The sequence below is a fragment of the Manacus vitellinus genome, unplaced genomic scaffold (assembly GCF_001715985.3).
Source record: "Manacus vitellinus isolate BGI_N305 unplaced genomic scaffold, ASM171598v3 scaffold_21_pilon, whole genome shotgun sequence".
Taxonomy (NCBI): domain Eukaryota; kingdom Metazoa; phylum Chordata; class Aves; order Passeriformes; family Pipridae; genus Manacus; species Manacus vitellinus.
Genome location: NW_021939546.1, coordinates 12,353,772 through 12,381,713, shown reverse-complemented (window position 1 = coordinate 12,381,713; position 27,942 = coordinate 12,353,772). Strand labels below are relative to the sequence as shown.

Sequence of the window (27,942 nt, the reverse complement as noted above, 5' to 3'; positions counted from 1 at the left end):
ATCACTATATCTTATTGTAAGCAATATTTTTCCACTGGTGGATAGGATTAATTTCTTATGCCTCGCTTGCTTGGCTGGATGAGAAATAAGCTTATAGTTATTGTATCAGTGCTCTTTCAGATAAATTAGTGGAATGAAACCAGAGGTATTGACAATAGAAAATTTTAATAATAATTCCTCTTCTCAAGTAGTGATGAAGGTCAAATGAAATGTGTGGCCAATGTTCCTTAAGGAACCTGAATCAGGGATCCACAGGCTTATTTCCATGTCTGCCACTGTGTCCAAAGGGATGGCTGCCTCTGCATGTGTTGGGAGAACCAGTTAGGAGTCGTAGAGGTGTTTACTTACTACTTTAAGAAGCTTGCATATCAGAAATAGTATATTACTATATTATATTTGAATATTGCTACGCTAGTATATATAATGTATATACACACCACACATAATATATCACTGTATTACTGTATCAGTAACTGTATATTTCTATATTGATAGTAATAGCCTGGTGGTGGGAAGCAAAGGAATTTATAGAGAGGCCAAGCAGTCATGAGCTGCCCTTTCTCAGCAGGTTGAGAGATACAGCCTTTAGAAAACTTTGTCTAATCTAGTTTTGCAGACCCATAGCTGTTTTTTCTTCCTGAAATCTGCCATTTCACTGTGCCACCTGTGCCACTCTTTTTCTAGGAGGTGATTGTGCTACGCTTCTCAAGAACATTGGTGCCCTACCTGTTGATATGGCAAGGATGTATTTTGCTGAGACTGTTCTGGCTTTGGAGTACCTACACAATTATGGGATTGTTCACCGTGACCTAAAACCTGATAAGTAAGTCTTTAGCCCCCTCAGAAGGTGGAGGGACAGAGCTAATCCTTCAGGGGCTTTCTCTGTAGGTGACGGGACAGGGGAGGTGGAGACAGTAGAGATCTTCAGTGGCATCTCACATGTAGGAGATTTTGTGGAGTCTCTTGCTACTGATGTAGAACCAGATAGGCACTGAGAAAGGGTGGGAAGAATGTATTTAGATATTATCTCAAAGCTGTTGCTGCACTGATGAAATTATGGCAGAAGGTAGTCTCATTCCTAGTTGCCTTGGCTGCTCTGTGATACTCAGTTGCATAGGAAATTTCTTCCAGGTGTTTAATAAGGATGTAACACTGAGATCTTAGTACTACCTCATGTTCTTCTGTTTTTTTAAATTGCTTTTAGGAAACAATTAATTGAGTGTTGGATTATTTTACTTCTCTTTCTTCTAGTCTCCTGATAACTTCCATGGGTCACATTAAACTAACAGACTTTGGACTGTCCAAAATTGGGTTGATGAGTCTTACAACCAATCTTTATGAGGGACACATTGAGAAGGATACCAGGGAATTCCTGGACAAACAGGTAAGCTGAAAAATTTTGTCCATTGATGTGGGATCAGATGCAGCATTCTGTCTTGGGGTGGAATCAGAGTTTGTAGCGCTCCTCTGCCTCCACGCTGTGCTGTGTGTTGTAGAATGGGAGGAAAAGATGTAAGTCCATTCTAATGTTTGTGCATAAATTCTTATTGTTTGTTACTTCAGTTTCTTGTTTTAGAGTGATGCACTTTAGCTCCTGCTTTAGGATTTTGAAAGGGTGGCCCAGGCAGCAGTTTGGGTGTAAACAGAATGTGGTTTAGGGATGTAACGTGTGTTTTGCTGGAAGGTTGTTCCACGATCTCCCCCTTCTGGTGCTTAGAAAGTTCATGGCAAGTTTCTATATGTTTCTTGTAATTTTGTCTGATAGCTTAGACATTGATTTTTATCCCCATGATATTTACTAAGGGTCATTTTTCTCCTTAGCCTTCATTTTGCTAGGCTTAACCAGCTAAGTTGTTCCAGCTAACACGACAGATTTTCCTTTGATGAATGAAGAGCTCTTCCATGTACCTCTTTAAGTTTCAGTTGATGTTTCCTGGGCACAGCTGACAGAAACTGTTCTGGATGGAGGCTCACCAGTGCCTTGTATAATGGGATTAAAAAATACTTCACTCCTCTGAAAACACCTGGGATCAGAGCTGAGTTTTTCTTTTTTAGCTGTGCCAAGTGTTAATTCATAATGATCCTGGGTTACTGTCTTCCTTTGCTTCTGAATAAGGATGCTTTTTCTAACAGAATTGTCTTTGGTCACTAGATCACGGTCTCGCACTTTGCAGTGTTGTATTTTTTTATAACTATTTTGTTATTCTTGTTGCTGCTTCTAAGCCCCAGGCAACTTAGATCTTCCAATGTGATTTCCTTAGCTGTTGTCCATGCCAGCTGTACCTCCCAAGTTTAAGGCTGAAGTGTGTAATCATGCTGTGCTGCTAATTCTGCATCTGTGAAACTAAATTCTGCTAGCACAGAAATGTGAGAGGTTTGTCAAAACTCAGTTCCTGATAGCTGTTGCTGTGCCAGCAGACATCCATCAAGCAGACAGACCTAAACACACAGAATATGCATTTTTCCCATATGCTTTACTTTACATGCACCAAAGAACTACTTAGCTGGCACGTCCACACTAGGAACATTTCATTTCATGTGGCGTTATTTCTGTGCAGGCAGGTAGTGTGTCCTTCAAATACAGGCTCTTGCTCCATGGAAGTAGTTCACACCATAAAGTGGTTAGTGGCAAAACATTAATAACTTCCTTGTAAAGCTCTGAGGGGGGAAAGAAAAAAAAAACCCAACACAGAAGTAAGCTTTGACATGAATTTGGCAATTTGTAAATTTATGGCTTTCTTGCGTGTTTCTCTTGAGGTCTGTGGGACTCCGGAATACATTGCACCAGAAGTGATCCTGCGCCAGGGCTATGGGAAGCCCGTGGACTGGTGGGCCATGGGAATTATCCTGTATGAGTTTCTGGTTGGCTGCGTTCCTTTCTTTGGGGACACACCTGAAGAGCTGTTTGGACAAGTGATCAGTGGTATGTACATATTTCTGCTCTGGCTCTGAAGGGGTTTCAAAGTGTGCTGTGAAGTAAAACCTTGAAAATATCGAGGGTCCGCGGTTTAGTCAGGAAGGAGCAGGTATAAAACACTGAGGTTTAATTTTCAGTATTTCTGACTTTCTGGGTCAAAGTAGCATCCGTCTGATTTCAGCTATGGGAAGTTGATGAGTTGCTTAACATCTTGGTACATAGTTCTGTCACTATGCGTGGTGTGGGAGTCTTACAAACCCTTGTGGGACTGAGGAAAAATATTTGAGGATTTTTCTGTTCTGTCTTTTAACTTTAAGTTAATTCTTGATTTAAGTTCATTCTCCATTCTCCATTCTTTGATGGAGAATGTGAAAGGAGCAGCCACCAACTGGTCTAATTCAGTCTGATTTTGATTATTGTTTCTGTAGGTCCAAAAGCCAGTCAATTAGTAATGTTGTATAAATGAAATAAAAGGAAATTCTGAGTACAATACATTGAAGCTGTTGTACTTGTTACCTTCACGTCTTGTGGCTTTTAAAACCTATCTCCTTCTTGCTTTGTGATGATTGCTTCGCGTTCACTCAGTGAATATGCCAGTGAAAACATTTCCTACTGGGAATGCTTTCTGAAACCGTAAATTTTTAACACACTTGGCAAATGTCCTCTGTAAAAAGCAAATTTCAGCAAAGAACTAAATATGATGCATGAAATCATTACCTGTGAATTGTTCTCTCTGTTCCAAGTATAACAGCTGTGGAATGTGCGGGCACAAGATACAGCCACAGTATTGTCACTGTCATTGTTTATGGATTGTCATGGAAGTCCCATTTCATACTTTATTAATAGAGCCCTTAATGCTTTTTTTTTTCTCCACGAGCACTGCTTGGATTGACAGCAGCTTTAACTGATGCTAAATTTTATGCATTTTGGAAAATGTCAATGCCTGAATTATATTAAGTATGCAAGCTGCTGAATTCAAGGTATTTACGCTTCTGGGGCAGTTCTGAACACTGCACTTTGCATTAGAGGGATGTGAATGGTTATTCAAATTAGTCAGGAAGCTGGTAGAAAATGTCAAGTCTCTTTTTGTCCCTAGATGAAATTGCCTGGCCAGAAGGTGATGATGCACTGCCACCAGATGCCCAGGACCTCATTTCTAAGCTTCTCCGACAAAATCCTCTGGAAAGAATGGGAACAGGTACGATCCTTGTGCGTGTAGGAAAGTGGCCAGAAGCAGGAGAAGCAGTTACCTTGCCAGTGATGCACACACACCAGTGCTGAAAAATGCTCATCTAGAGCTGGGGCACAGTTTATACTGGATTCAATGAATCTTGTGTGATGAAGCTCTGAGAATTAGTGTCAAATGTTCATGAATCAGGCAGATATTGCTGTCTAGTTTGGGAAACGAGAGGGGCACTGTCAGCTTGGCAACATAACTTCTCTGATTTGTGCTGTTCCATTATAGGCTTGAGGGGTGTATCTCCATTTGAGCAGTGTATAATCAGATTTCTTTGAAATTCTCTTTGACTAGGGGCTTAATCCCCACCATGGATGTGAATTCCTGGGTATAATAAAATGAAAACTTTCCCATTCCTAGGGGCCTGTACTGTAGAGTTCTCCAAACACACAGCAAAGTCTGATAAAATTTTTGGCTAAGCCAGATCTGTATGTCAGTCTTTCTGTATTATAAGGTCAGATTTAAAGTTTTACAAGCCAACACTTCTTGTTTCCTCATAGTCAATAACCATAAATAATCTCTAGCTACACCCTGGTTTTAAAATAATCTGTGTAATGCTGTGGCTTCACAGCACAGCTCGTCTTTCATTGATTTGATTAGTTTGATTTAATTTGGGATTTTCAATTTGAAACTAGACTTTAAGGAGAAAACCCATATATATATATATACCCCCCACATATATGTCATATATATATCCCCCATATATATATATTTCATACATACAGATATGAAATTCCAAGAGGCACATGTATTCAGCAGACTTAGCACACGTGCACACAAGGGTGATGAATAGATCATGAATTAATAATGCTATCAGATGGTTTTCACATGTTCTTCTCTACTTAAAATCCATGTACTTGAAAGATGTTGCTGTCATGGAAAAGATGTAGAGTTTCTTGCCTTATAAAATGAGTTGATGGACTGATTTCTTTGATTTCTTATATACCTGTAATGCTGAGGCTGCTGTTTCACTTGGTGTGTTGTAGTGCCACTGGCACTCAGCAGACCTTTTATCTCTTTTCTTCTGCTCTTTCTTCTCTTTTTAAAAAAGACAGTAACATCTTTTATGAATATTAATTTCATTTGGAAAAAAATGCACATACTGGTAGACAGTCTTTAGTTTTTCCTTCTGGGTACCCAAGCTTCTGAGGTTAATAACAAAAAGATACTAATTCAAGAAGATTTGTAAGGCCTTGCCTTGTTCTAAGCATATGAATAAGTTTATTCACAACAGTGGAGTCACTCATATGCTAAATACCTCTCCGAGTTTTCTCTCTGTATTCAGTTATGAACAAGATGAGATTTAGAATTTGGAAACTTTAAATTAAGATGTTAATCATTCTAAGTCTTCCAACTTTCTGTGGAATATAAATAGCAGATGCTGTCTTCCACCCAGTTTAGTCATGTGTTGTTGTTAAACAGGAAAAGGAGGTGGGAAGGAGGAAATCTTGTTCAGATTTTATCCTGCATGACCACTTTGGTAAAAGGATAAGTTGTTTCTCAAAATTCCTGGAAAATGCGTGACTTAAGTGTACTCGAGTACGTTCTCTTAGGCTCTTGGTATTTTTAGGGTTTGTTTTTCATGTTATGCAAATGCTGAAAGAAATACTCTGCAATAAAAGGTGCTTATTTCAGGTAGTGCCTTTGAAGTGAAACAGCATCGGTTCTTTAAAGATTTGGACTGGAATGGATTACTTCGGCAGAAAGCTGAATTCATCCCACAGTTGGAATCTGAGGATGACACAAGCTATTTTGACAGTAAGACTAAAGATTTAGCCTAAATGGCATCGCATTTCTTGTGCATATTTCATTTTTGAAATTGCTAGAGATAAGTCATTGTTAGAAATTGAATAAAACCATTGATGGAAATTGCCTTAAAAATTTCTGTTGAATGCCAAGTAAGGTTTCTTTGAAGGAAAATTAATTTTAAATGAAAAAATGTTGCTGCTGAAGTCAGTTGGCCTTTCACTGGTGCCTGTAGTCCTGCCAGCCATGGCCCTGCGGGGAGAGGTGCTGCCGTTGTCATGCTGGGTTTATTACACTTCTTCCAAAGCATTTGGTAAATCCAAATTCCTTGAGTTTTTGAGCAATATGATCTTTCCCTAGTGACCTGTTTTCAGCCAAAAAATGTTTTTAAGAAAACCCAAAACAAACCCTAAACCTTGAAGACAAGTATGTAGGGAAAATTCTTAAGAGATTTAAAGTATTTTAAATTATTTTCACTACAAGTATATCACTTTAGTATTATTAACTCTAATGTGATATGAAGTGAAGTGTCTGTCTGGTGTGTATAAATGTCTGGGAACTGCCATGGTATCAGTGCTGTGTAAGATTCCTGGTATTTCAAGATAAGCAGCAGACAGAGTCAGTGCTCTTGGGAGAGAAGGGAGGAGCGTCATGGGAGGGATGGAGATCTCTCTGCTCCCAGAGCCTCTGCTCCCTAGGTTTTCTCATTTGACTGGAGGAGCTGAGCAGGTGGAGAGAGTTTGGACTTGTCACTGGGACAGGGGATCTTTTCCCTACTCCATCTGCAGAACAGGATGATACTGGGCTATTTCAGTTCCATAAGCTATGGAGATTTCTGCTCTACTTCAATGGGATCTCTTCCATCCTTGGGCCATGAGACTGGTTGAATTTGTATGAAGCACATTTTTGCTCAGCTCCTGCAATTTGCTGGGGGGAAAGGGAAGGAGGGAGCAGCCTGCCTGCAGCCACTCTGCAAGAACAGTGATCCCATTTAGGCAGTGCTCTTCCAGTTTGGGGAAGGGGCTTTTAGGTAAGGGGTTGGATGGAGAGGTAGGATGGGAGAGAGAGAAGGATTGAGACATCTCTGTGTGGTTGCTGCAGAGACCAGTTTGAGTCAAGCTGTGCAGAGGGGGCAAAGGTGGATTTTACACCTGTTGAGGTTGTACTGGTACAACATATAGGTAGAAACCAAGGTAGTGGGGTGTTCCCACCACTAACTGGACTTACTGGACATGGAAACTTGAGCTCTGGTCCACTCAGGTTTGGGCCAACGACTGGGAGAGGCCCAGTAGAGCAGCCATGAGCAGATGCTGGTGGGTAAAAGCACCACGTTGTGTTCGGGGCTGCAAATCACTGGTCTGTCAAATAGGGAATGATGGTAAACCCCCCATGTGCCCAGGAATGCTCAGCAGGTTGTTGGGGTGACTTTGATGTGAGTCCTTTATAAAGGCTGGAATTCTCACGTCAGGAAATATCTCACAAAGACACTGATAAGAATTGGTGTTGCTGTTATGAACCCTAATGCAAAAAAATTTAGAATTTATAAAAGTAGCTTTCTGGCTGATATGGTGCCTCAGATTTGGCTCAGTGTAGCTATCAGCTTTCTGTAGCCAAACTTATTAACGCCCACCCTACAAAATCCGGTGTGGCTGGCTTAGAAATCCAGTGCTGCAAATCTCAAAGCACAAAATCTCTTTGGAGGCAGTTTAGATTTTTGCATTAAAAATAGCTTTGCATATTGGCTGCTTGCCCATTTTCTTTCACAAAATCTAATCCTTTTTCTAGTTGTAGGAGGGAGAAGAGGAAATATTTTTGGGGGTAAATATTTTTATTTTTTAAAGTGGGCTCGTATGTATGTATGCAGGACAGACTTTGTACAATCAAAAAGCTGTTTATTGGAAAGTGGCACAGTGAATTGTTTCCATGTGTCCTTCTGTATGATTGTTTGCTGTAGGGAAGAAATATCCCTCCTATGAAGGGTCTGCAGGATAAGGCAGCTTCTGAGTATCAGCTGCTTTCAGAATGTGATACAACTGATGGTATAAGATAAATTCCGTGCCAAGGAGATATTCACTGGTAATTGCACAGGATGAGCAAAACTGGCTGGGTATGTGTCAGTATTAAGGAAAATACCCTTTGTGGTGTATGAACATTCAAAGTTCCTTAAGTAGACCAGTAGGAATGCTTGAGGTGTGAGTTATCAACACTCCCTGCACTGATGCAACGTGCCATGTCTGCTTCCCAGCCCGTTCAGAACGGTACCAACACCTGGATTCGGAGGAAGAGGAGGACACTAATGATGATGATCACGTGGAAATTCGGCAGTTCTCCTCGTGCTCACCGAGGTTCAGCAAGGTAGGAGCGTGCTGACTTGATGAAAGAAAAGAATCTAGAGAGGAACACGGTTCCGTTGCTTTGTGTGGAGTAGATTTTAATCATATGGGTAGTATGTGGAATTGCACAGCATGTATTCCCTGAGGAAAGAGAAAAACTATGTGGTGTTTATTCTGTGGTAGTTGGAGGCCTATTAGAAGGTGAGTACCAGAGTAATTGGAGAATGACATTTGTATTTCCTAATGTTTCAACAATATGCAGGGTACTGCAGAGGTCTCTTCTGCTTCTGATACAGCTTGATTTACTAATGACTTGGATGCTGGCACAGGGAGTATCCAAAGCTTATTTGTTACATGTGCCAAATTATTGAAGGAAAAGGCAGTTTCCATACTGGGTTTAGCAGTAGGAAGGCCATAGCTGGGGTATTCTGGCCTGTTCTGGGCAATGTTCTTGAAAATAAGCATGGACCAGTAAAAGGGAGTCCAGAGGAGAGCAACAAGAATGACCTGAGATCTAAAACATAAAACCTAACCATACACAACTGCTGGAAGGAAAGGAGTACATTGGTCTTCCTGTTCTACACAGAACTGATATGAAATGATGGGTGCAAATGAGGTATAGGGTAAATGATAAGAAAAAGCTTCCAATACTGAACAATAATTAAGTGCTGGCACACGTTGCCTGGGGAATTTGTAGAGTTTCCATCTCTGGTGATTTTTAAGAACAAGTTGGAGAAACATCGGTCGGGTGTTAGAAGAGAGTGAGTTCTGCTCTGAGGTGGGGAAATGGGCAGGAAGCCCTGAGGAGGTCCCTTGTAACCACACGTTCTGAATTCAGGGCTGTACAGACCTCTCATTCATACTCAGGTGTTCTGAAATAAAAAAATTGTAATTACAGATGTTTTAAAATAGTACAACTCCACTGTTAGCTTGGATAAAACACGGTATGTCCGGGAGGGGGAGAAGGGAGAAGAAATGTTGTTTTAAGGCTGGCTGCCCTATGAATTGTATTTCCCTCTTAGTGAGATGGGAGTAGGAATTTTACTTAGGAGCTCTGAAAGATATTTCATTTTTTCATGACAGTTCCTCCAGTTTTTCCACTACTGAAGTAAGTTTTTAAGGACCAGTTTGTTCTTCTTTGTCCTCAACCAGGCTACAGTGGTTTAAATAACAGTTACTCTTAATTTTATGGAGTTGCTCCTGATTTGCATCATCAAAAGTATGTTTAAAATTGGACCTGAGGATTAGCTGGTGTTTTGAAAAAGTTCTTATGAGTACGTAGGGGTTTCTTTCATCTGCCTTTTCTCACCATGAGTATTATTCATTTGTTAGACTGAAGCTTTTCTTTAGGGTTCAGTGTTTTTGCCACAAAGAGAAAAAGTTCACTTTTAATGAATTTTTTTTAAGACCTGGAAAATTATACAGCATTTGTAATGTGGGAGGCATAAAAGGCTCATTATATTTTGAAATTCTTGTCTGACAATTCAGCCATATGATTTATTAATAGTTATCTTGTTGATGCTCTGAATTTTTAATAACATTATTTTCATTAATCTCTTCTTATGTAAATTAGGTCCACAGTCAAGTGTAGTTTTAAAAGGATGGATTTTTTTTGCTTAATCATTTAATTATTTAAAGACGGCTGTAAAACCAAGAAAGGCACTTTCATTAAGCTGTCAGCCTTATAGTAGATTCCTTGAGGAGGGCAGGACTTTTTTGTTCTGAAATAAGCTTGGGGCAATGCTGATAGACTGATGATAATGAAATGGGGTCATGAGCATGATGCCTATCACTGAAGTGAATTTGTATTGTAAGATTTCAAGATCCAGATGCCAGCCCTCAAGACTTTTGGAGCTGTCTTTTCAGCAGTAGTTCCTCTTAGATTTGAGAAATCATTAAAACAAAACAAAAAAAATCAAGTAATTTCCAAAAGTTTTAGTATTTCTATTGTGTTTTCAGAGGAGAGGCGTTGGGTGCTATTGTAGAAAAGCATGTTTAATGTTCCCGAGGCTTGCATTTTGCCTTTCCTCCCTGGCACACCTCGAGCATGTCACGTCTGCACTGTGTTATTTGGTCAAAGAACGTTACCAAGTCCATGCTTTCAGAGAGTACCTTCCATTTTGAGAAGAGATTTTGCCCCTTGATCAGAAAAGGCCTTGTGGGTTTGTTTTCCCTGTACAGAGGGATCTTTTCCTATGCACAGGTGTACAGCAGCATGGAACGTCTGTCCATCCACGAGGAGAGGAAGACTCCACCACCAACTAAACGGAGCCTGAGCGAAGAGAAGGACGACAGACTGGACAGCCTTGGTGGCCTGAAGAGCCGAGACCGCAGCTGGGTGATTGGGTCTCCTGAAATGTAAGTCCTGTAGAACTAAGTCTTCTGGTTTCTCACAGCGTCTAAAGAAAGGCCAACCTGTGCCAAAAATTCCTATGACCGCTGTTAGGTGGATATGTTGTATTTCCACAGGAGAAGCCTGGAATAGAATAGCTAAAAATGAATGCGTGGAAGTGATACAGTCCTTAAATGTATCTAGTTAAGTGCTAACATCTTCTGAATTTGTAGCAAATACTTTTAATGAATTTAAAGGTGTTCTAACCTTAAGTACAGGTTTCCTTTGTGGAAAGACCACTTATATCAGAGAGGTACCCACATCAGTTTTTTTCTGAAATTAATCCAAAGTCTGGTATTGCCAGACTTTTACCATTTGTTACAAAGTAGAGAAACCATTAGGAAAGTTCAAAGTTTCAAAAGTTCAGAATATGCCCCAAAAATCTTGTGCTCTAATAAAAAAATGTCAGTAAAATATATGAATACTCAGAATTTGAATGCTGACCTTGTTTCCAGCATTACTGAAATAATTGTCAATTTACCTTAAAAATGGGATATCTCTCAATTTTTTGCTTTTAAAGTGTAAAGCTTTCACACTAACGTTTGGCATTAGAAAGAGCATAAAGTGTGGCAGTGACCTAGTCTGTGTGACTCCATTAAAAACAAAAACATTTTACAGATTACACTCTTGACTGAGGTGCACTTCATCTTACATCAGGCCTTCCTGGCTTCAAATTTACAGCAACTTTGAAAGAAAAATTCACCTAATTCCAAAAGGAGCATCGATGATGATTTGCGTTTTATAATGTGATTTTATAATATATATTTATAATACAATTATAATAGTATTTATAATATTATTATAATATTATATTATTGTATTTTATAATATTTATAATATATAGTGTTATATATAATATTTTATAAATATAAAATATTTATCTCTCCAAAATCTTAGATTTCAGTCCTGTCACTTCAATATTTTTAATAATAAAATATTTATAATATTTTTATAATATTTATATTTTATAATATCATGTTCATTGTACTGTATTTTCCTTTGGTTTTATTCCTTCCTTTCTTAGAAGCTTAACAACGGAATACATTGGAAATCTAAACTCATGTGATGCCCCAAGCCTTTTGTTGTCTTAAGTCCCAGTGGTGAAGCTTGGTTACCTAACTTCACCTTAAATTGGCTTTGGGTGTGTGAAGGTTCGTTATCCCCCTGGTTTGACTGGGGGGGCTCTGTCTTGGTTCTTCTCTCAGATTGCGTAAGCGCTTGTCCATGTCCGAGTCCTCGCACACGGAGAGCGACTCCAGCCCGCCCCTGACGGTGCGGCGCCGCTGCTCGGGGCTCCTCGACATGCCCCGCTTTGCCATCTCCGCGGAGGACGAGGGAGCCGCCCTCAAGAGGCCGCAGTCCGAGGGGATGCTCTTATCCACCGTGCAGTCGCGGGAGGGGCTGCCCGTGCCCATTCCAGAACAGCCTGTGGAGCACGAGCTGCCGCTGGAAGGTGATACCGGACCCGCCACGCCCTCCACGGCCGCCAGCAGCGCCTCGACACTGACAGGTACGTGCTCGGTGTGATGGTGGTGCCCAAGAAGGCCGTGTCAGCTTGCAGAGGTTAACTCTGTAAAACTGGGTCTGGGTGTCGGGTGATATGACTGTCTCATGCTGAGTGGTTATTTTAGTGCAGTTCTGTGGATGTGCTTGCCTTTGAAATAATAGAAGTGGTTTCATCTCTCCAAAATCTTAGATTTCGGTCCTGTCACTTCAAATTGGTTTAAGTCTTCTCATGCTTGAGACCCATATGATCTATGCCTACTTACAGCCACTGGGTGCCTACCTGAGGCAGCATTAATTTAAGCATTAGTCAGAACAGATCACTGCTGAGTTGGAGCTGGAGAACGTGGGGTGTCAGCCATACCAACAGATCCCTGCTTCATATGGTTTTATTCATCCCAAGAGTTTAGAGTAGAGACTTGAAATATGCTGGGGAAGTGGGGGTTGTGTCAGGGACATGCTACTTTCTGTCACAGCCAAATATGCCAAAATTCAGTCAGTTGGAGGCTTAGAAGAGTGCAGCCTAAATTTAGTAGAGTGAATCTTAGAAGTCAGTGTTTGACTTCTCAGGAACTTTTACTGTCCTAGGACTGTTCTTCAGCACTGGGCTGAGCTGGACCTTGCCTGTGATGGTGCCCTGGCCTATGGTAGTGCAGGACTGGGGTACTGGAGTGTCCCCAGCTCCTGTCCCTTTCAGGGCACAGGAAAGGTAGGGAATGGAGTTGCCTGTTCCTGTCAACAGAGGAGGCCAGAGCTGGGAACTACTGGGAAGCAGTGAGGAGAAAAAAAAGGGAAGTTTGGACTAATGGAAGAGGGTGGGCAAGATAATATTTAAGAAAGAAGGCATATTTAAGGAAAGGACTAGATTGTAGTGTTGAATAACAAGGACTAACTAGGTAAGAAAATAAGTTGCTGGGAGAAAGTAGGAGCAAGCAGGCAAAGCAGTTGCCTTGGGGATGGAGAAGGAAGGGATACTGAGCAAGGACTCAAAGTGGCAGCAAGAATGGACAAGGTGGAGGACACTGGGAAGATGTGGTGGATTGACAGCAGAAGGTGGAAATCCTTGGAGGAAATTTGCTCCAGAGTAAAGCCAAAGATCCCCACATCTCATTATTCTTCCGCAATCCAGTCTGTGAAATTCAGAATTGTTTCATTCCCCTCTATGGCCCATTCTCCCAAAAGAGGCCTGGTGCTGCTGTCACGTTCTCCACTAAGCCCAGGAGAAAACGTGCAGGAGTAAAAGAAGTAAGCTACTTCATACTTAGGTGCCATAGGTGCCATAAGTGGAACCTTAGGTTCTTAATGTCATACTAAGAGCCTAGAAACATGCTATTAAAAATGGCAAGAACACTTTCATTGCTAATTCGAGTATCTACAAGTTGAAGTAGGCAAACATGGAGCTCCCCTGGGCATCCTGCTCCCCTGAGCTTAATACATCAGAGGAGTCTTTAATCTAGTGCATGGGATTCAGGGATACCATTGCTTTGGTGTCCCCAAGTCAGAGGCTTGAAAGAAGTTTGATTCCTGTTACTGTCTCGGAGTACTCCTCTAATGTACATGGCACCTTTTCACATGCAACCTCCGAATCCGGGTTCTTCATTGTCTGGGAGCCTGATTTGAAACTCTGTGGTTGTTAAATGTTGAACAGGCATCTGGCACTGAGGTCTGTGGGAATGCTGCTCTGAATTTTTATTTTCGTGGTACTTCCTGCTTTACTTAGTATGCAGAGCAGTGGTGCCCACTTAAATAACAATGATCAATGTTTTGTTCTGTCCTCATTGTTCAAGATGTGGCCCTTAGGCTTTATTTATTGCACGCTGCTTAAAATTTGCTTTTGAAGACAGAATGATTAATTTCCCTTGTGGACTTGCTGTGATGCTCACCACTTTCATTTCTAAGCACCTTGTTAATTCTAATTACTGTATTTTCACCGTGCTCCTTTAAGGTATCACATGGGGGACTGAGACACTGGACTTGAGCACAGCACCTCAGCCCTCTGCATCTGCTCTTGTTACATGCCTGGTCTGATCTTCAAGATTACTTTGCATTTTCTGTATAATTATAGCAGACTAAATTGCAATGGTGCACAGAAGGGGGCAAATTAAGATTGTCTTTGCAATCCACATTTTTACTCTCCCTGACTTTAGTACCTTAGTGTTCTTTTAGACTGGATTTTTTATGTGCAGCTCCAGTAGAACCTGGCTCTTATATTACAGGCAGTTTTAACTTAAAGATTGACAGTTCTTGCTGGTTGTAAAAATGGAGCACTTTCCATAAACCTGTTTTCATCTGTGAACGATCCCATTGAAATGGCGTGTGGAACTGCACCACAGCTTTAGGATTCATGGAACTGCCACTGAGCAATGTGATTTCATTAGCGAGCTTTTCCACAGAATAGAAGCCGCTAATTTTCTGTGTTTGGAATAACACCATTTCTGTAAATAAAAATTCAAGCCCTGGGGTTTCTTCTTAGGAAAATTTACTCTTGGACTTCATGTAAACATGACTTTGATTTAATGTATTTTGCCTGTAGGGGAATAGACTGTTAGGAATTCCCTGTGGTTCTAATCTGTTTTAATTTAAACTGTAGCTGGGAGCACTGCAGATTTCTCTGATCCACGAGCTCGCAGTAATAGCAATGAAGGCCCAGACTTTACCACTCCAAAAGCCATCAGCGATTTGGCAGTGCGGCGGGCACGACACAGGTTGCTCTCTGGGGAATCAGGGGAGAAACGTACCTCGAGACCTGTCAATAAAGTGATTAAATCAGCATCCGCTACTGCCTTGTCTCTCCTGATTCCCTCAGGTAAGAAATGCCTTGAGTGAGGCATTGTCAGAATCTGCAAGCACTAAACAAAAGGTCTGCAGACAGATCCTCCCCCTTCGCTCTCCTGGAATAATGCCTTGCCTGGCAGGAGGGGAGAGATCTAACTTTTACTGCTCGCAGGTTGATGAGCACTGCTGTGCCACAGACAGGAGTGTTGTGTGTGTGGTCTGACTGCAGCTTCTGCAAATGGCAGCTGGGCCCTGTTATTTCCCTGGTTTTGTTTAAATTGGCTCCGAGCTGGTCTCTTGGTGCTTGCTGCAGCAAGGAGGTACAGGGACAGAGAATGATTTTAACCCTCAAGGTACTGTTTTTTGGGGGGGGTGTCACATGCAAACTGAGGCAGGAACAAAATGTGTTTGGTGCATTTCTGGTGCATGCACTGGGAGGTATCAGAAACTCCAGATAACTTGTTTGAGATTGAGTGTTCAAGAGTTGAATAGTGTAAATAACTCACCAAGTGAGTCAAAGCTGAACCACTTACATTGTTGGCCTGGCTCTGTCTACAAGCAGAGCCAGACCTTTACAGTTCCCAAAGCCAGGTGATAACTCCTAGAGAACAGCTTAATCATACTGAGCTACGACAGACTGGTTCAGCATGAGGAGGCTCGCCCCACAGGGACTTTGTCCCTCTTTCCAGAGGATAAGACCATGCTGTATTTCCAGGGCTGTACCTGTTCCTGCCTAGATGGGAACAGGGAATAGTGGGCCAACTGAGCAGAACCTGCTGGCAGAGCGATGCCCACATGCCTCTCTCAGCCAGAGAGCTGGAGGCAGGGATGCACCTGCTCTTGGCACCCTCGTGGTGATGCACATCACATTTCTTGTGGTTTAGGCATTGGTTGCTTTGCAAACTACAAACTCCCTCGTGAAAATCTCTAAAATGTGTATTTAATCACCCAGCAAAGGTTCCTCCAGAGCTGCTCTCATCTGCCAGGTAAATATGTGCTGGGCGATTCAGCAGGTGTTTCTTAATGGATTAGAGATTACCCTTCTACAGCTGCATTTAATATTCCTGCTCTTTGGGTTTATTTTACTGATGTTGACCAGCTTCACTTTAAAATGAGAGTTTTGTATTTGCTTTGTATTTTAAAATGTGGATGTTGTTCCAGCAGCAAGCAGAGTCAGATAGTTTATCTGATGGTTCAGCCCACAGCTGTTCGTTTGGGAAACTCACTCTAAAATACACTTGTGATGTTGTTTTTCAGCAGCAAAGTCCCTGCAGTTGCTAATTTTTTAGGGTTAAATATTCTTGCCCGTGTGAATTTAAAACACTACCAAAACTGTCTAGTAGTTGTTGTCTGATTGTCTATTGATTTTTTTTTATATTAATACAAACTGATTTGGATTTATCTCAGCACCAGTGTGTAACCTGCACCAAGATCTAGAGATGTCTGATCTTTTGTTGGAGGATATTATGTCATAACCTGGAAACAAGAGTGTTCTGGGGTTGTGCCTATGGCAAATGCTTATGGTGGGTTGTAAATCCCAGCAAGAGAAGTAATAAACACTGTGACCCAACCATAATCCTGTATGAGCAGTGCTGCTGTATTAAATATATATCTCCAAATGTGCCTTTTCGAAAGCTCTGCCCATTTTTATATTATGAAGCATGGATGAGATGAAGCTGCAGACAAACCCAGCTCTGGTGAAGAAACCACAAGCTTTTAAGAGCATTGGGAGAGATGGTTTCTTAGCTGTTCTCTAACAAGAATTTTCTCTCTTTCGGAGGCCTGGTTTCCTAATTTTTGCCCACCTTTGTGTCATCACTGTAGATCACCACACGTGTTCTCCATTGGCCAGTCCAATGTCACCTCATTCTCTCTCCTCCAACCCATCTTCGAGGGACTCCTCACCCAGCCGCGACTTTTCTCCTGCTATCGCAAACCTGAAACCACCAATCATCATCCATCGGGCTGGAAAGAAATACGGTTTCACTCTGCGCGCCATTCGCGTCTATATGGGTGACAGTGATATCTACACTGTGCATCACATGGTCTGGGTATGTCTCTGCTTTTCTAAAAAGAGTACCCTTGGGGCCAGAAGTGCGTCTAGCCAAGGTTGTGGGATTTAGCTCTGTAAACTGTATTTTGCCACTCCGTTTTCCCTCTCCTTATTCACACCCGAAGTTGTCCTTTTGGGGTGGGGGAAACCCTTCGTAAATAAATGAAAAAATAACGGCGTTTTGGGTTTTCCTGTAGGAGTTTTCAAGCCCATCACAGAACCACAGCAACCTTTCTCTCCTTCTTTTTTTCCTGGTTACATGAATCCACCACCTTTCACCTGCAGCACATACTTTAAAGCATGTTTCTGTGTACATACCTCTTTCTCTGTATTGGGGGTTGTTGCATGAGGGCCCGTTGTGCCTAATTTATTCAGGCTCGTGCTAGTGATTATAACCTGCTTCTGATCGGTTCAGTCTGCTGGGGTTTTCCAAGCAGTCGCTTGGAATTGATTACAAGCCTTAAAGCATCACTGCTGCTATGCTGATTGCCATGGGATTTAGCTCTTGGCTTAGTTGTGAGCTGTGCTAAAAGGTCTGGTTTCCATGGCTGTATCGCTTCCCTCCCATTACTTCTGGTACTTGATCTCTGTGTTCCTTTCTTATTAACATAGATGACTTCTTGGAATGATCCATTCCCCGAAGCAGTGTTGTTAGGATTGTGTAGTTAGGGAGAATGCAGTAAGGGTAAAAGTGGCCCATTCTGTTCCATGTATTTCTGTATTCATCAGACAATTTGGACTTCATACGCTTTGGTCATTTTTTAACACTCATTCTTACCTAGAGATATAACCTTAGGCTGCATTTTTTTCCCCTGCCCCTCTCTTGCTTTCCTTGAAAAATACTGAGTTTACCAAGATATAAATTTGGAGTCTTTTCTGGCTAGAGGGAGAGTTGCTGCATTCTCCAGCACATCTGTCTCCTCATGGTGAAGGAGGTTTACCTTTCTGATCAGCAACAGGGGAAAGGCAGTGTGTTCACAGGGGAAAAGATCTGGTGTTGGATAGGTTAATAAAGGATGGAAAGTGGAAAGAGAAACTCTGTTTAGCATGAGATACAATATAGGCACCTTAAACACATGGCACAGAGTCTTTGTTAAAAATCTGTTGGCCACCTTGGGTTCCAGCATGTACATGGAAGGATGCTGGATTTGGGATGGCAAAGAAATTGAAAAAGATTGAATGTTTGTCTGTAAATCTAGAGTATCTAGTTAACATTTGTAAGTGCTAAAAACTTTTTAAAGTGTGCTAAGCCTTCTGCTTTGGGAAGAGCTGGTCTCTTGATCAGCTTAACCATCCTGGCTGCCTTGGATCAGGGGAAGACTTGCAGGATGCTGGGGGAGGAGTGAAAGAGCACAGGGTTTTGTGCTCGTCTGTGCCAGTCAGTGGTTTCTCTCACACTTCCTTGAAGCAGCTGGCACTGGCTGCAGCAGGAGGTGAGGTGGATGGGTGGGCTTTGAGTCTGATCTGGGCCAGCAATCTTGCTCGTTCCCCTTCTCAAATCAGTCATCCCCTTCTCGTTGCCAGCACGTGGAGGAAGGTGGCCCGGCGAACGAGGCGGGTCTGCGGGAAGGGGATCTGATAACCCACGTCAACGGGGAGCCAGTCCATGGGCTGGTGCACACAGAAGTGGTGGAGCTGATTCTGAAGGTAGGGGGCTCAGCACTGTCACATTTTGGAAAATGTGAGCCAGCTTGTTTCATATGCCATAGGTAGGTAATTGGCATTATCTGAAATACAAGTGTGTACACAGCACCTGATGGTACTTAAGAGCAGCTTTGTAATGGTTGGTCTTGTGTTTGATACCTCCTCTGAGCAGAATCCATTTACAGAGAAAAAACCCTAAAGTTCTGGACTATTCTAAGAGACAGAAGACTTTGGGATTGCAAATAGAGGAGCAATCAGGATTATTATTTTTTTTAAGATGAATGAAACGAACCATGCTCTGTATTGCAGATTCATCATGATAGATGCCTGATATGTTCATATCTACCATCAGTCAGAGCACTGGGAATAGGATTGGTGACAGAATATCACTTTGTTCAAGTTTCCAAGTATTACAAGTATTAAATTGAGTCATTTGGGATCTCAATGAGAGAGGTCAGATGCTGTGTTCTGTCTGCCCTGGGAAGCTTTACCTACCAGCTGGGGTCTGAGCTAATCATTTGTGAAAGCCTGACTAACGAGGGCTCTCTCTCAGCAATTCCTTAATAAATGATAGGTGGAAATGCTGAGAGGAAAAATGGAGTTTGACAAAGGATTACAAAATGGCAGGCAGCACTGAACTAGCAGCCTACCTGCTTAGCCTGCAGATCTGCTTCAAATAACCACATTTTAAGCAATGTCCCTGTGTCTTGTATCTAACAGAGTGGAAATAAAGTGTCCATCTCCACCACACCATTTGAGAACACGTCCATCAAAGTTGGTCCAGCTCGAAAAGCCAGCTACAAATCCAAGATGGCTCGTAGGAACAAGAAGAGCAAAACAAAGGATGGTCAGGAAAGGTTCGTTTTGATGTTTCTCTGTCACAGTGAAAGGGTAACCAAGATAATGTAAGAGCCATCTTCTCAAATCCATTTGCAGATAATGTGTATCAGCAGGTACATCCTTTAGTTTTTCTTTTATTTATTTATTTTTTCTCTGTAACTGTGACATAAAATTGACTGAAATGTGCTAATAAAGGTAAATAAATCATTTGGGCTTGTAAACACCATTTGAATGCTCTTCCACAGTAAGAAGAAGAGTTCTCTGTTGAGGAAGATCACTAAACAAGCATCGTTACTTCACACCAGCCGGAGTTTATCGTCACTGAACCGGTCTCTGTCCTCTGGAGAAAGTGTGCCTGGCTCTCCCACTCACAACCTGTCTCCTCGCTCACCAACCCAGAGCTACAGATCCACTCCCGAGTCTGTACACTCAGGTAAAAAACAAACAAACAAACAAAAACAAACAAAGCCAAAAATATCTAGTCAAACAGAAAAAAAGCTTGGAGAAAACTTTTGCTGATTGATTAATTTTGGAAATAAAATACACAGCAGCAGGTAGTAGGTCTCTTTGTGAAGTAAATGACAACTGTGATTTCGATTACCTTAAGGATGGATGTATTCTCGCTCATTGATTCATTTAAAAATGAAAATCCATACATCCTTTTAAGAATGCATTTGCTGTACTAGAGCATCCTTTCACTTTGATGCAAATGTGTATTGTAAGTTGCAATCTTTTCATATCAGTTTGACACATTTCCTATGTTCAGAGAAAAGAAATCAAAACAGCGTCGCAGAGTCATATTTGAAAATTGAATCAGCTGCTGGAATAAAGGGATTTACATCTGGAGAATAGCAATGAGACACGTGGTTTGTCTGCTCAGAGTTTTTTTTTTTTTTCAGAAAAGTGTTCTGATAGCTGAGTGTTTCTTACTCTGCTCTGGTGTTGGGGCCTAATAATGTGAATTTCCATCAGAAACCTGGCAATGTTACCTTGCAATATTACCACTGGCCTTTGGAGTAACATGGCATTGTACCTTGATTTTGCATATCTTACTTGCAATAACTTGTTTTAATGGTCAAATATATATTAATCGTCTAGTATTTTTTCATTTGTTCTTTGTTTTTTTTTTCTTTCTTTTAAGTTGGTGGCAATTCTTCCCAGAGCAGCTCTCCCAGTTCCAGTGTTCCCAATTCTCCAGCCAGCTCTGGACACATCCGCCCCAGCTCTCTGCATGGACTAGCACCAAAGCTCCAAAGGCAGTACAGATCTCCAAGGCGTAAATCTGCAGGAAACATCCCTCTGTCACCACTGGCTCACACTCCATCACCAACCCCACAGTCCACATCACCGCAGCGCTCCCCATCTCCTCTACCAGGACACTCAGTTGGCAGCTCCAGTATTATTCAGTCTTTCCCAGTAAAACTACACTCCTCTCCACCACTGGTGAGACAAATTTCTCGCCCCAAGAGCGCGGAGCCCCCTCGGTCTCCTTTGCTGAAGAGAGTGCAGTCTGCCGAGAAGCTGGCTGCCTCGCTGTCCTCCTCTGAGAAGAAGCTGGGCTCCTCACGTAAGCACAGCTTGGATATCTCTCACTCTGAATTTAAGAAGGAGATGTTACAGCGGGATCCCAGTCTCCAGAGCTTGCAGGAGTCTGCCAATGAGACAACAGGTGGCAAACTTGGGCTAGCAGAGAAAGGGATGCTGCAGAAGCCGGGTTCACGGAAGTTGGGCGCCATCCGACAGGACAGGGTGGAGAGGAGGGAGTCTCTGCAAAAGCAAGAGGCCATCAGGGAAGTGGATTCTTCTGAAGATGAAACAGATGATGGTTCAGAAGATAGTCAGGATGGGAGAAGGCTGGACAAGCCCCATGGCAGTGGAGACCCAGGCTCAGATTCTTTTAATGAGGATAATAAGTTCTCATCTAAATTGGAAAGCAAGGATAGTATTGAAGATGATGCTTTTCTACCTGAAGATCCAAAAGGTATGGAAGACTTGCAGAAGGGAAATACTCAACAGGCCAAGCCTGTTTCAGAGCCTCTGCAAGTCAGTGTGCAGCCTTCCCCATCAGGGCTCCTGTCAAGAACTTCTCCAGAACAATTAGCTAATTCAGAAAAGCCATTCCTTAAATCAGAAACAACTGCAAAGGAACATAAATTGCCAGAAAACAAAACTTTTGACTGTTTTGGTCCGAAAGACAGGTCTTCTGAAGCAATCAAAGACCTAGGGAGAACTACAGGTACTCAAAAAACAGTAGATGGCACAGAACATGTACGGTGCCCGTCTATCAAACTCCTGGAACTTGAAGAAAGTGATTCTTCTGGGGCCTCCTGTGGTAAACTTGACCTGAAAGACCCTGTGCTAACAGAAAGCAGTCAGAAAAAACAGGATTCCAAACCTCTGCTGGCACTTTCCTCATGGTGCCCAGCAAACACGAGCACTCCTGTCTCGGTGAGTCCCCCAGACCGCGGCGAGAAGGGTCCCAAGGAGACGCTGCAGCCTGCGGAACAGCACAGCACCTCATTCCTGTCTCCTGGAAGCGCCAGCGAAATGTCCCAAAGAAGTCCTGGTACTGAAAAGCAGCAGCCCAGCTCGTCCCAGGCAGAGAGTGCTTTGAGCTCCAGGAAAACGAGCCCAGCGGGACCCGCATCCTCCACACTCCTCATCCCTGGTGCCATTGAACGCGCACTCTCCGTGTCTCAGTTGGTGCCCCTGGCTCAGAGCGTGTTAGGCCCGTTGAAGCTCAGTATGTCTGGTTCTGGAGAGGTGGAAAAGAGAAAGGATTCGGGTGCTTCCTGTAAAGAAGAGAGAGATTTGAAACAAAAAAGGCAGGAGATTTCGCAGGTAGGAGAATGCCAAGAGAAAGCCAAACTATCTAGCACAGACGGTCTGACCACGAGGAGCGGGTCCTGCTCAGAGTCCTTACATTCAGCAAAGCCCTGGGAGGCAACGTGTCCTGTGGTGGCCAAAAAGGAGGCAGCATGTCCTGTGGTGGTCAAAAAGGAGGCAACTTCTTGCAGTGCTAAAGCATCTGAAGCGTTGGCAGGTAGCTGCAAAATCACTCCATCGAAAGAACTGTCTCATGCTCTTGGACAAGCAGCGCTGAAAGCCTCTCCTCTGCCAGATGGCAGCACGAGGCCCTGTAAAGAAGGGACTCTGGCACAGGCAAAAAGCAAAGAGGTTGGAAATCAGTTAAAAATACAAGACTTTCCCCTGTCACATGACGATGCTGTAAAGAAAACATAGCAGCATCACTGGTACTCATGGACTGGAGCATTCTGCATTCAAGATAGAGACTGCATGTTTGAATTTTGTAATATACACTAATATAAAATAGAACTTGTGTACATCTATTTTTGGGAGGGTTTTTTTCATACTGTTTTTTGTGTTTTTTCATCCTTGCTATTCTATTTTTGTACACAGTAATGCTTGCTGTTTGAGGTCTCTTTAGAACAGGGTATCTTTAAAGCAGGGCTTAAGAAACAGTTTGTTTATTTTTATTTTTTTTTTCCCCTTCCAGACCTTCTGTTTTGCCTGATTTTAGGGCCTGGTGTGATCTTCCCTCTAATCCTGCATTTATTTGAGATCCTCAAAATTCTGAGTACAAAAAAGGCAGCTTGTTTTCAGATTTCTGCTTTTCAGCATTCTCTTTGAAATTCCATTGAAATTCAAAAATATCAAGTTTTTGCTTCAGTTTTACAATCTGATGTCCTTTGACAAGAATAAGAAACTGCTCTCTTGTCTACAAGTTACTCTGAAACTACAGACCCTCTTTGGTGCAAGTCTGACCTCTTTGTGTGTCTCCACGGTCCTGTGTCCTTAGAGGATATGGAGACAAGGAACTTGGCTGGAGAGGCTGGACAGAGGGAGAGATCCCTGTCTTCTCTTTAAAACAAGTAAGAGTATTTTTCATTGGAATTATCAGAAAGAGAAATCTCCAATCCATAAGCTGGCTTGTTGGGGGATTGTTTTTACTTATCCTTTATAGGACACATGGCAACTTTTCCCTCTGTTTTTAAAATTTTAGTGATGTTTTATCTTCCTTTCTCTGGCTTCAATTCATAACTTGCCCTGCCTTGGAGTAAGTGACCCCAGGAAAGGGGTACCTGTAGGTTGGTTTTAAAGTAGAGAAATTTGTAGTCATGTGTTCTCCAGTGTGTCTCGGGGAAAGTTATCTCGATGATAAACGGCCTTTGGAGACTTTTCCTTCTCTTGGTGAGTCTAAGTAGGTAGGGATTTTAAGGTGTTCCTTAACATTTCTGAATTGGGGCTTGGGAAACTTGCTGGGTTTTCTGAATCTGCCCGTTTTAAAAACAATCGAACTCGTGAAGAGTTTGGACTCCTCAAGTTCTGTGGACAAGCTGCAAGCAGACTTCAAACCACATGTGATATTTTCAGATTTCAGCTTTGATAGCTAGATCATTGCCACTGCTGAGGTCGCTTTCCATTAGAAACTTACTCTTGGCTCTTAGGTTTAGACATGGCTTTGCTTTAAGTGTGACTGACTCTGGGTAACAGTGCTCCTTGCTGAGGATTAGGTCAATAATAATGCACCAATAAATGTGTTGAGTGGTGATACCTATAGCACTGTAAGCCATTTCTTCATCCAGTTAAAAGTTCCTCTCGATGAACACTCCCATCATCTGTCCCAGATTGTGCTCAGCTTGTATTCTAGTCTTGTCTGAGTGTATCTCCCTGCAGATCACCCATGAGGGGTAGTATCCTGCTCACTGGCTTACTCTGTTAGAAGCAGAATGACTGTGCAACAGTATTCCAAGCTAAAACCCACTCTGTTGATCTGATTTCCTTACGCTGCTGCTTCCTTCACTGTCTTGGCTTTTTCTAAACTTGAAGTTTTGATTCGTTTCCCCTAAATGCAAATATGTTTTTATATAGGAATATATTTTCTCCATATCTCTCAACTTGATTTCAGTTTAATCCACAGCTCACAAAAAAAATCTCTGAAATCTCACCCTGCTTCTTTCTGTGTAGCCGCTGCTTCCCCTGTTATATATTTGATTTTGGCTGCTTGAATTTCATTTCTGGACCAAGGTTTGGTTTGATTTGGGCTTTTTTTCTTTAACACGTTTAAATGAGTGTTTACTCCATGAGTCTGTGTGAACATGTATGGTGTTGCTACTACACTAACCAAAGCCTCAGTGCTCCCAGGTAACACGTTAATAAACTTTGCTGTGATGGTGTTGAGAGCAGAGCCTGCTGTGCTGTCTGTCTGCTCTTTTTCCTTGGAATTCATAAGCTGCTCGTATACACTTGGTTTGCAATTATAAACCACAGTATTTCCACTGCCTGGTCAGGGTCTTGGGTGTCTCCATCCTCTCAAAGCGCTCTTGGTGGTGAGCATCATTCAGTGCTGATTTGGAGCAATAGCAAGTTAAGAACAGACTTGGCAGGATCTGGTACTTACCTGGCTGGTTTTCTCCCTGAGAAATTGCTGAGAAACAGTGCAGGATGTTATGGCATGGACAGGAGTAGTGAAAAATGGATTTGGCATCCTGAGTCTGTGGTAATTATAAAGACAAGCCTCAGGCTGATCTCTGAGAGCACCTGACCTTGGCGAGATGGAAGTGTCTGTGTAAATTAAGGAGGGAGCTCAGAGTTGTGTGAGGACATGGTCCAACCTGGCTGTTCCCTGGGTAGCAGGTCCCCTGTTTCCTTCTGTGTTTAGAAAACCCAAGGGGAAAACCAACCACTGCTCCTAGGAGGTTAGCACGGGATGAGCCAGGCTGGGTAACCTGGCTCATCCCACACTGGCAGGGATGGGATGGTACCAGCTGTAAGCTGCTGACTCCCTGCCTTGGCAGCAAGTGCTTCCTTTCTTAGGCATAAAAAGAGGAGTGAAGCCCCTTGCTATGTCACAGCTCTTCCTGCTTTTGCCTACGTTGGCCAGAGAAGAGGTGAGGTGTGTGTTTCCTTGCCTCTTTTGTAGCTACGGTACAGGAAGTGAACAGTGCAATTTACAATCCCTGGTTTTTTGGAAGCGAAAGCCGAACAGCATTGCCAGGAAAGCATCCTAGTGAAGCCCTGTATCCCCTACTCCTGGTCAGTCTTGTAGTTTCCCTCCATGTGCCAGGTGCCCCATCGTCCCAGTTCCACCTTCTGTCAAATTTATATGGCGCACCTTAGCAGAAAGTCAGGGAAAAAAGCCTTTTAATTTTTGATAATAAACCAGGTAGATACGCCAAGACCTTACTCCTTGCTCTGCTACAAATTCCTTCAATGCCTTCTCAAATAAACTTGAAAAATGCATTGGGGAAGAACAAGATGTTGGAAGAGCTGTGTGTGAGGAGCAAGAGCGTGTTCCCAGCATCGACTCAGACCCGCAGTGTCCGAGGGAAGCTCTTGGCAAGCCCAGACTTCGGCCTCCGTAGGGAACCCTGAGTCAGGCAGGCGGAAGGTGGAAGTCACGAGCGTGAGGTGTGTGTTTGGTGAATGAGCCGTGCGTGTCACCATCCAAATATGCTGCTTTCCCGCTTTGTTTCCCTCTTCTGTCAGCTTGGATGTGTCTCCTGCTCCTCATCCATGTAGGGATGGCGGCATCTAAGCTGGTTCAGCCTCTGCAGCTCCTCTCTGCTCCTGCATCCAGCTGACCCATCCCTGCCCCGTGCCTCATTTCAGTGTTATTTTTCCCTTTGTCTCTTACTGTTGCAAACTAAGAGAAATGGATGATATTTATTGTAAATATTAGACTTTAGCGTTGTTCCGGCCACTCCCGGTCCGAATGTCAGAGGCCTTTGGCTGCTGCTGTACTAAAGAGCGCTTGTGGGGAAGGGGTAGGAGTGACCAGTGGGTTTGTTTGCCACACTTGCATTAAGGTGTGATTTGGAGTATTTTTTTTTTAATTTTTTTTTTTTCTTTTTCTTCTGAAGAGGGGAGGATTAAGTCTTTCTCTGGTTTTCTCTTACTGGATGTGAAGGATAATTCTGTACTTCTAGTAGAAGATTTGACAGAAGTGTGTGTTTACGTTGTGTTCGATTACCATATCCAGGTGGCTGTGAGAGCACCTCCTGCGCTGGGCTCTGCCAAGCCGTGTCACTCAGCACTTAGCTAGATAAGAGAAAGTGTGGAATTTCTGTGTTTTTAGAAACTTGAACAATTGCCACATAATAGCGGTGCAATAATTTTTATTCATGTTGTACCTGCATGTCGATGTTCAAATCCTCCTCCAAAATAAATAATTTTTTTTTTTTTTTTTTTACATAAATCCAAACTCGTGTCTGTCTCTTGTTTTGGTTTCCCCTCACTTTCCTTCAGTGCCAGGAGTGGCTGTGCCTCCAACCCGCCTCCTCAGCCGGCTGCTGGATGGGGCACAAAATGGCCCGTGGAACGTCTGGGTATTGCAGTAACTCTGCCAGGCTCTTTGGGATTTTCTGCTCCAAAGGCCAGGTGTGTGGGTAAGCCAAAGCTTCCCACTCTGAAACTCAAGCCCAAAATTTACCATCCTCCACCAAGTCCATAAGTATATAGTGTGCCGTGTCCCTGGCAATGCAGGGTCCTGATTCTCAGTTCTTATTAAATGAGTAAAAACATGTAAGACATGAAATTTGGCTGAGCAAGATGATGTGACTGGCCACAACTAAATACCGTGGCTGAAGGGTGTAGGAATTGGGTGCACAATAAAATCCGAAGGGCAGGGGCTGCCGGCGGCACCGGTATGGGATTGGCTTGGATCAGCCAAATGGCACCCACTTATTTAGGCTGCCCTCATGATGCACCTCCCAAAACCTTTCCAGAAACAGCCCTTTGCTTGTAACATTTGCAGGTGTGCCCTCTCCACGTGGAAAAGCCTTCAGAGGCTATTCCTGTCCTTGGAAATAGTGCTGGGGAGACATTCATGTCTGGGGGGGATTGGACTCATCCTCATTCGCCGCTGCCAAGGATGCTCAAAATATCCCATGTCTCCGTGCTCCGGAGGAGCTGCCGAGCAGAAATCGGGGGCGAGGCAGAGCTCCGTCCGCGGGAGATTTGCGGAGCCCCCGCCGGCAGCCGCTCGCCGCGTCGCTGGGCGTCATCGCTGACGCCGGCCCGGGGACGAGCGATGCTCCTGCCCACGCGGGGAGGGACCGCACGGCCCGCGGGGACGGGAGCGCTCTGAAAGGACGCTGCTGCCTCTCCTGCAGCGCTGAACAAGACGGCCTGTCTGGCACGGCAAAGGCTCCCTGCCTCGGCCACCGTGCAGGGACCTGGCTTGGAGCAGGAGCTGGCTGTGCCCTGCAGCCCAAGTCCAGAGCATCGTCTTCTCGGTCCTTCCTGTTGGGGCGAGCAGGGATGTGGCAGCAAGGGATTTTCAAATTACGTCTTCATGGAAACGTACTTTTTTTTTCCCCCCTTCCTTTTTAAAGACTTACTAGCTGGAGTTTAATTGGGGTTAAGTTTAACGTCCACAGCCCTCCTACAGAGGTTCCCCCGGCTAGGAATAAATTACTCTTAGTCGGCAGCAGTTTATTCTTCCAAAGGAATAAGCCACAACAAATAAGGGCCATTTTC

General features: G+C 43.1%; 1 protein-coding gene across 5 annotated transcripts in view; it reads left to right on the top strand.

The window, feature by feature from the left end:
• The window catches only part of MAST2 (microtubule associated serine/threonine kinase 2), a 152,247-nt gene extending 125,596 nt beyond the window's left edge, over nt 1–26,651 (top strand). For all 5 annotated transcript variants that reach the window (XM_018072089.2, XM_018072085.2, XM_018072083.2 and 2 more), the window contains 14 exons: nt 685–823; nt 1,252–1,384; nt 2,758–2,923; nt 4,014–4,115; nt 5,790–5,912; nt 8,146–8,255; nt 10,437–10,591; nt 11,831–12,135; nt 14,719–14,934; nt 16,728–16,954; nt 18,481–18,603; nt 19,321–19,457; nt 19,686–19,873; nt 20,582–26,651. In XM_018072089.2, the coding sequence (XP_017927578.2) occupies nt 685–823; nt 1,252–1,384; nt 2,758–2,923; nt 4,014–4,115; nt 5,790–5,912; nt 8,146–8,255; nt 10,437–10,591; nt 11,831–12,135; nt 14,719–14,934; nt 16,728–16,954; nt 18,481–18,603; nt 19,321–19,457; nt 19,686–19,873; nt 20,582–22,683 (4,226 nt within the window). In that variant the 3' untranslated portion in view covers nt 22,684–26,651. The remainder of the gene's footprint in view (nt 1–684; nt 824–1,251; nt 1,385–2,757; nt 2,924–4,013; nt 4,116–5,789; nt 5,913–8,145; nt 8,256–10,436; nt 10,592–11,830; nt 12,136–14,718; nt 14,935–16,727; nt 16,955–18,480; nt 18,604–19,320; nt 19,458–19,685; nt 19,874–20,581) is intronic.
• Nucleotides 26,652–27,942: the final 1,291 nt, after the last annotated feature.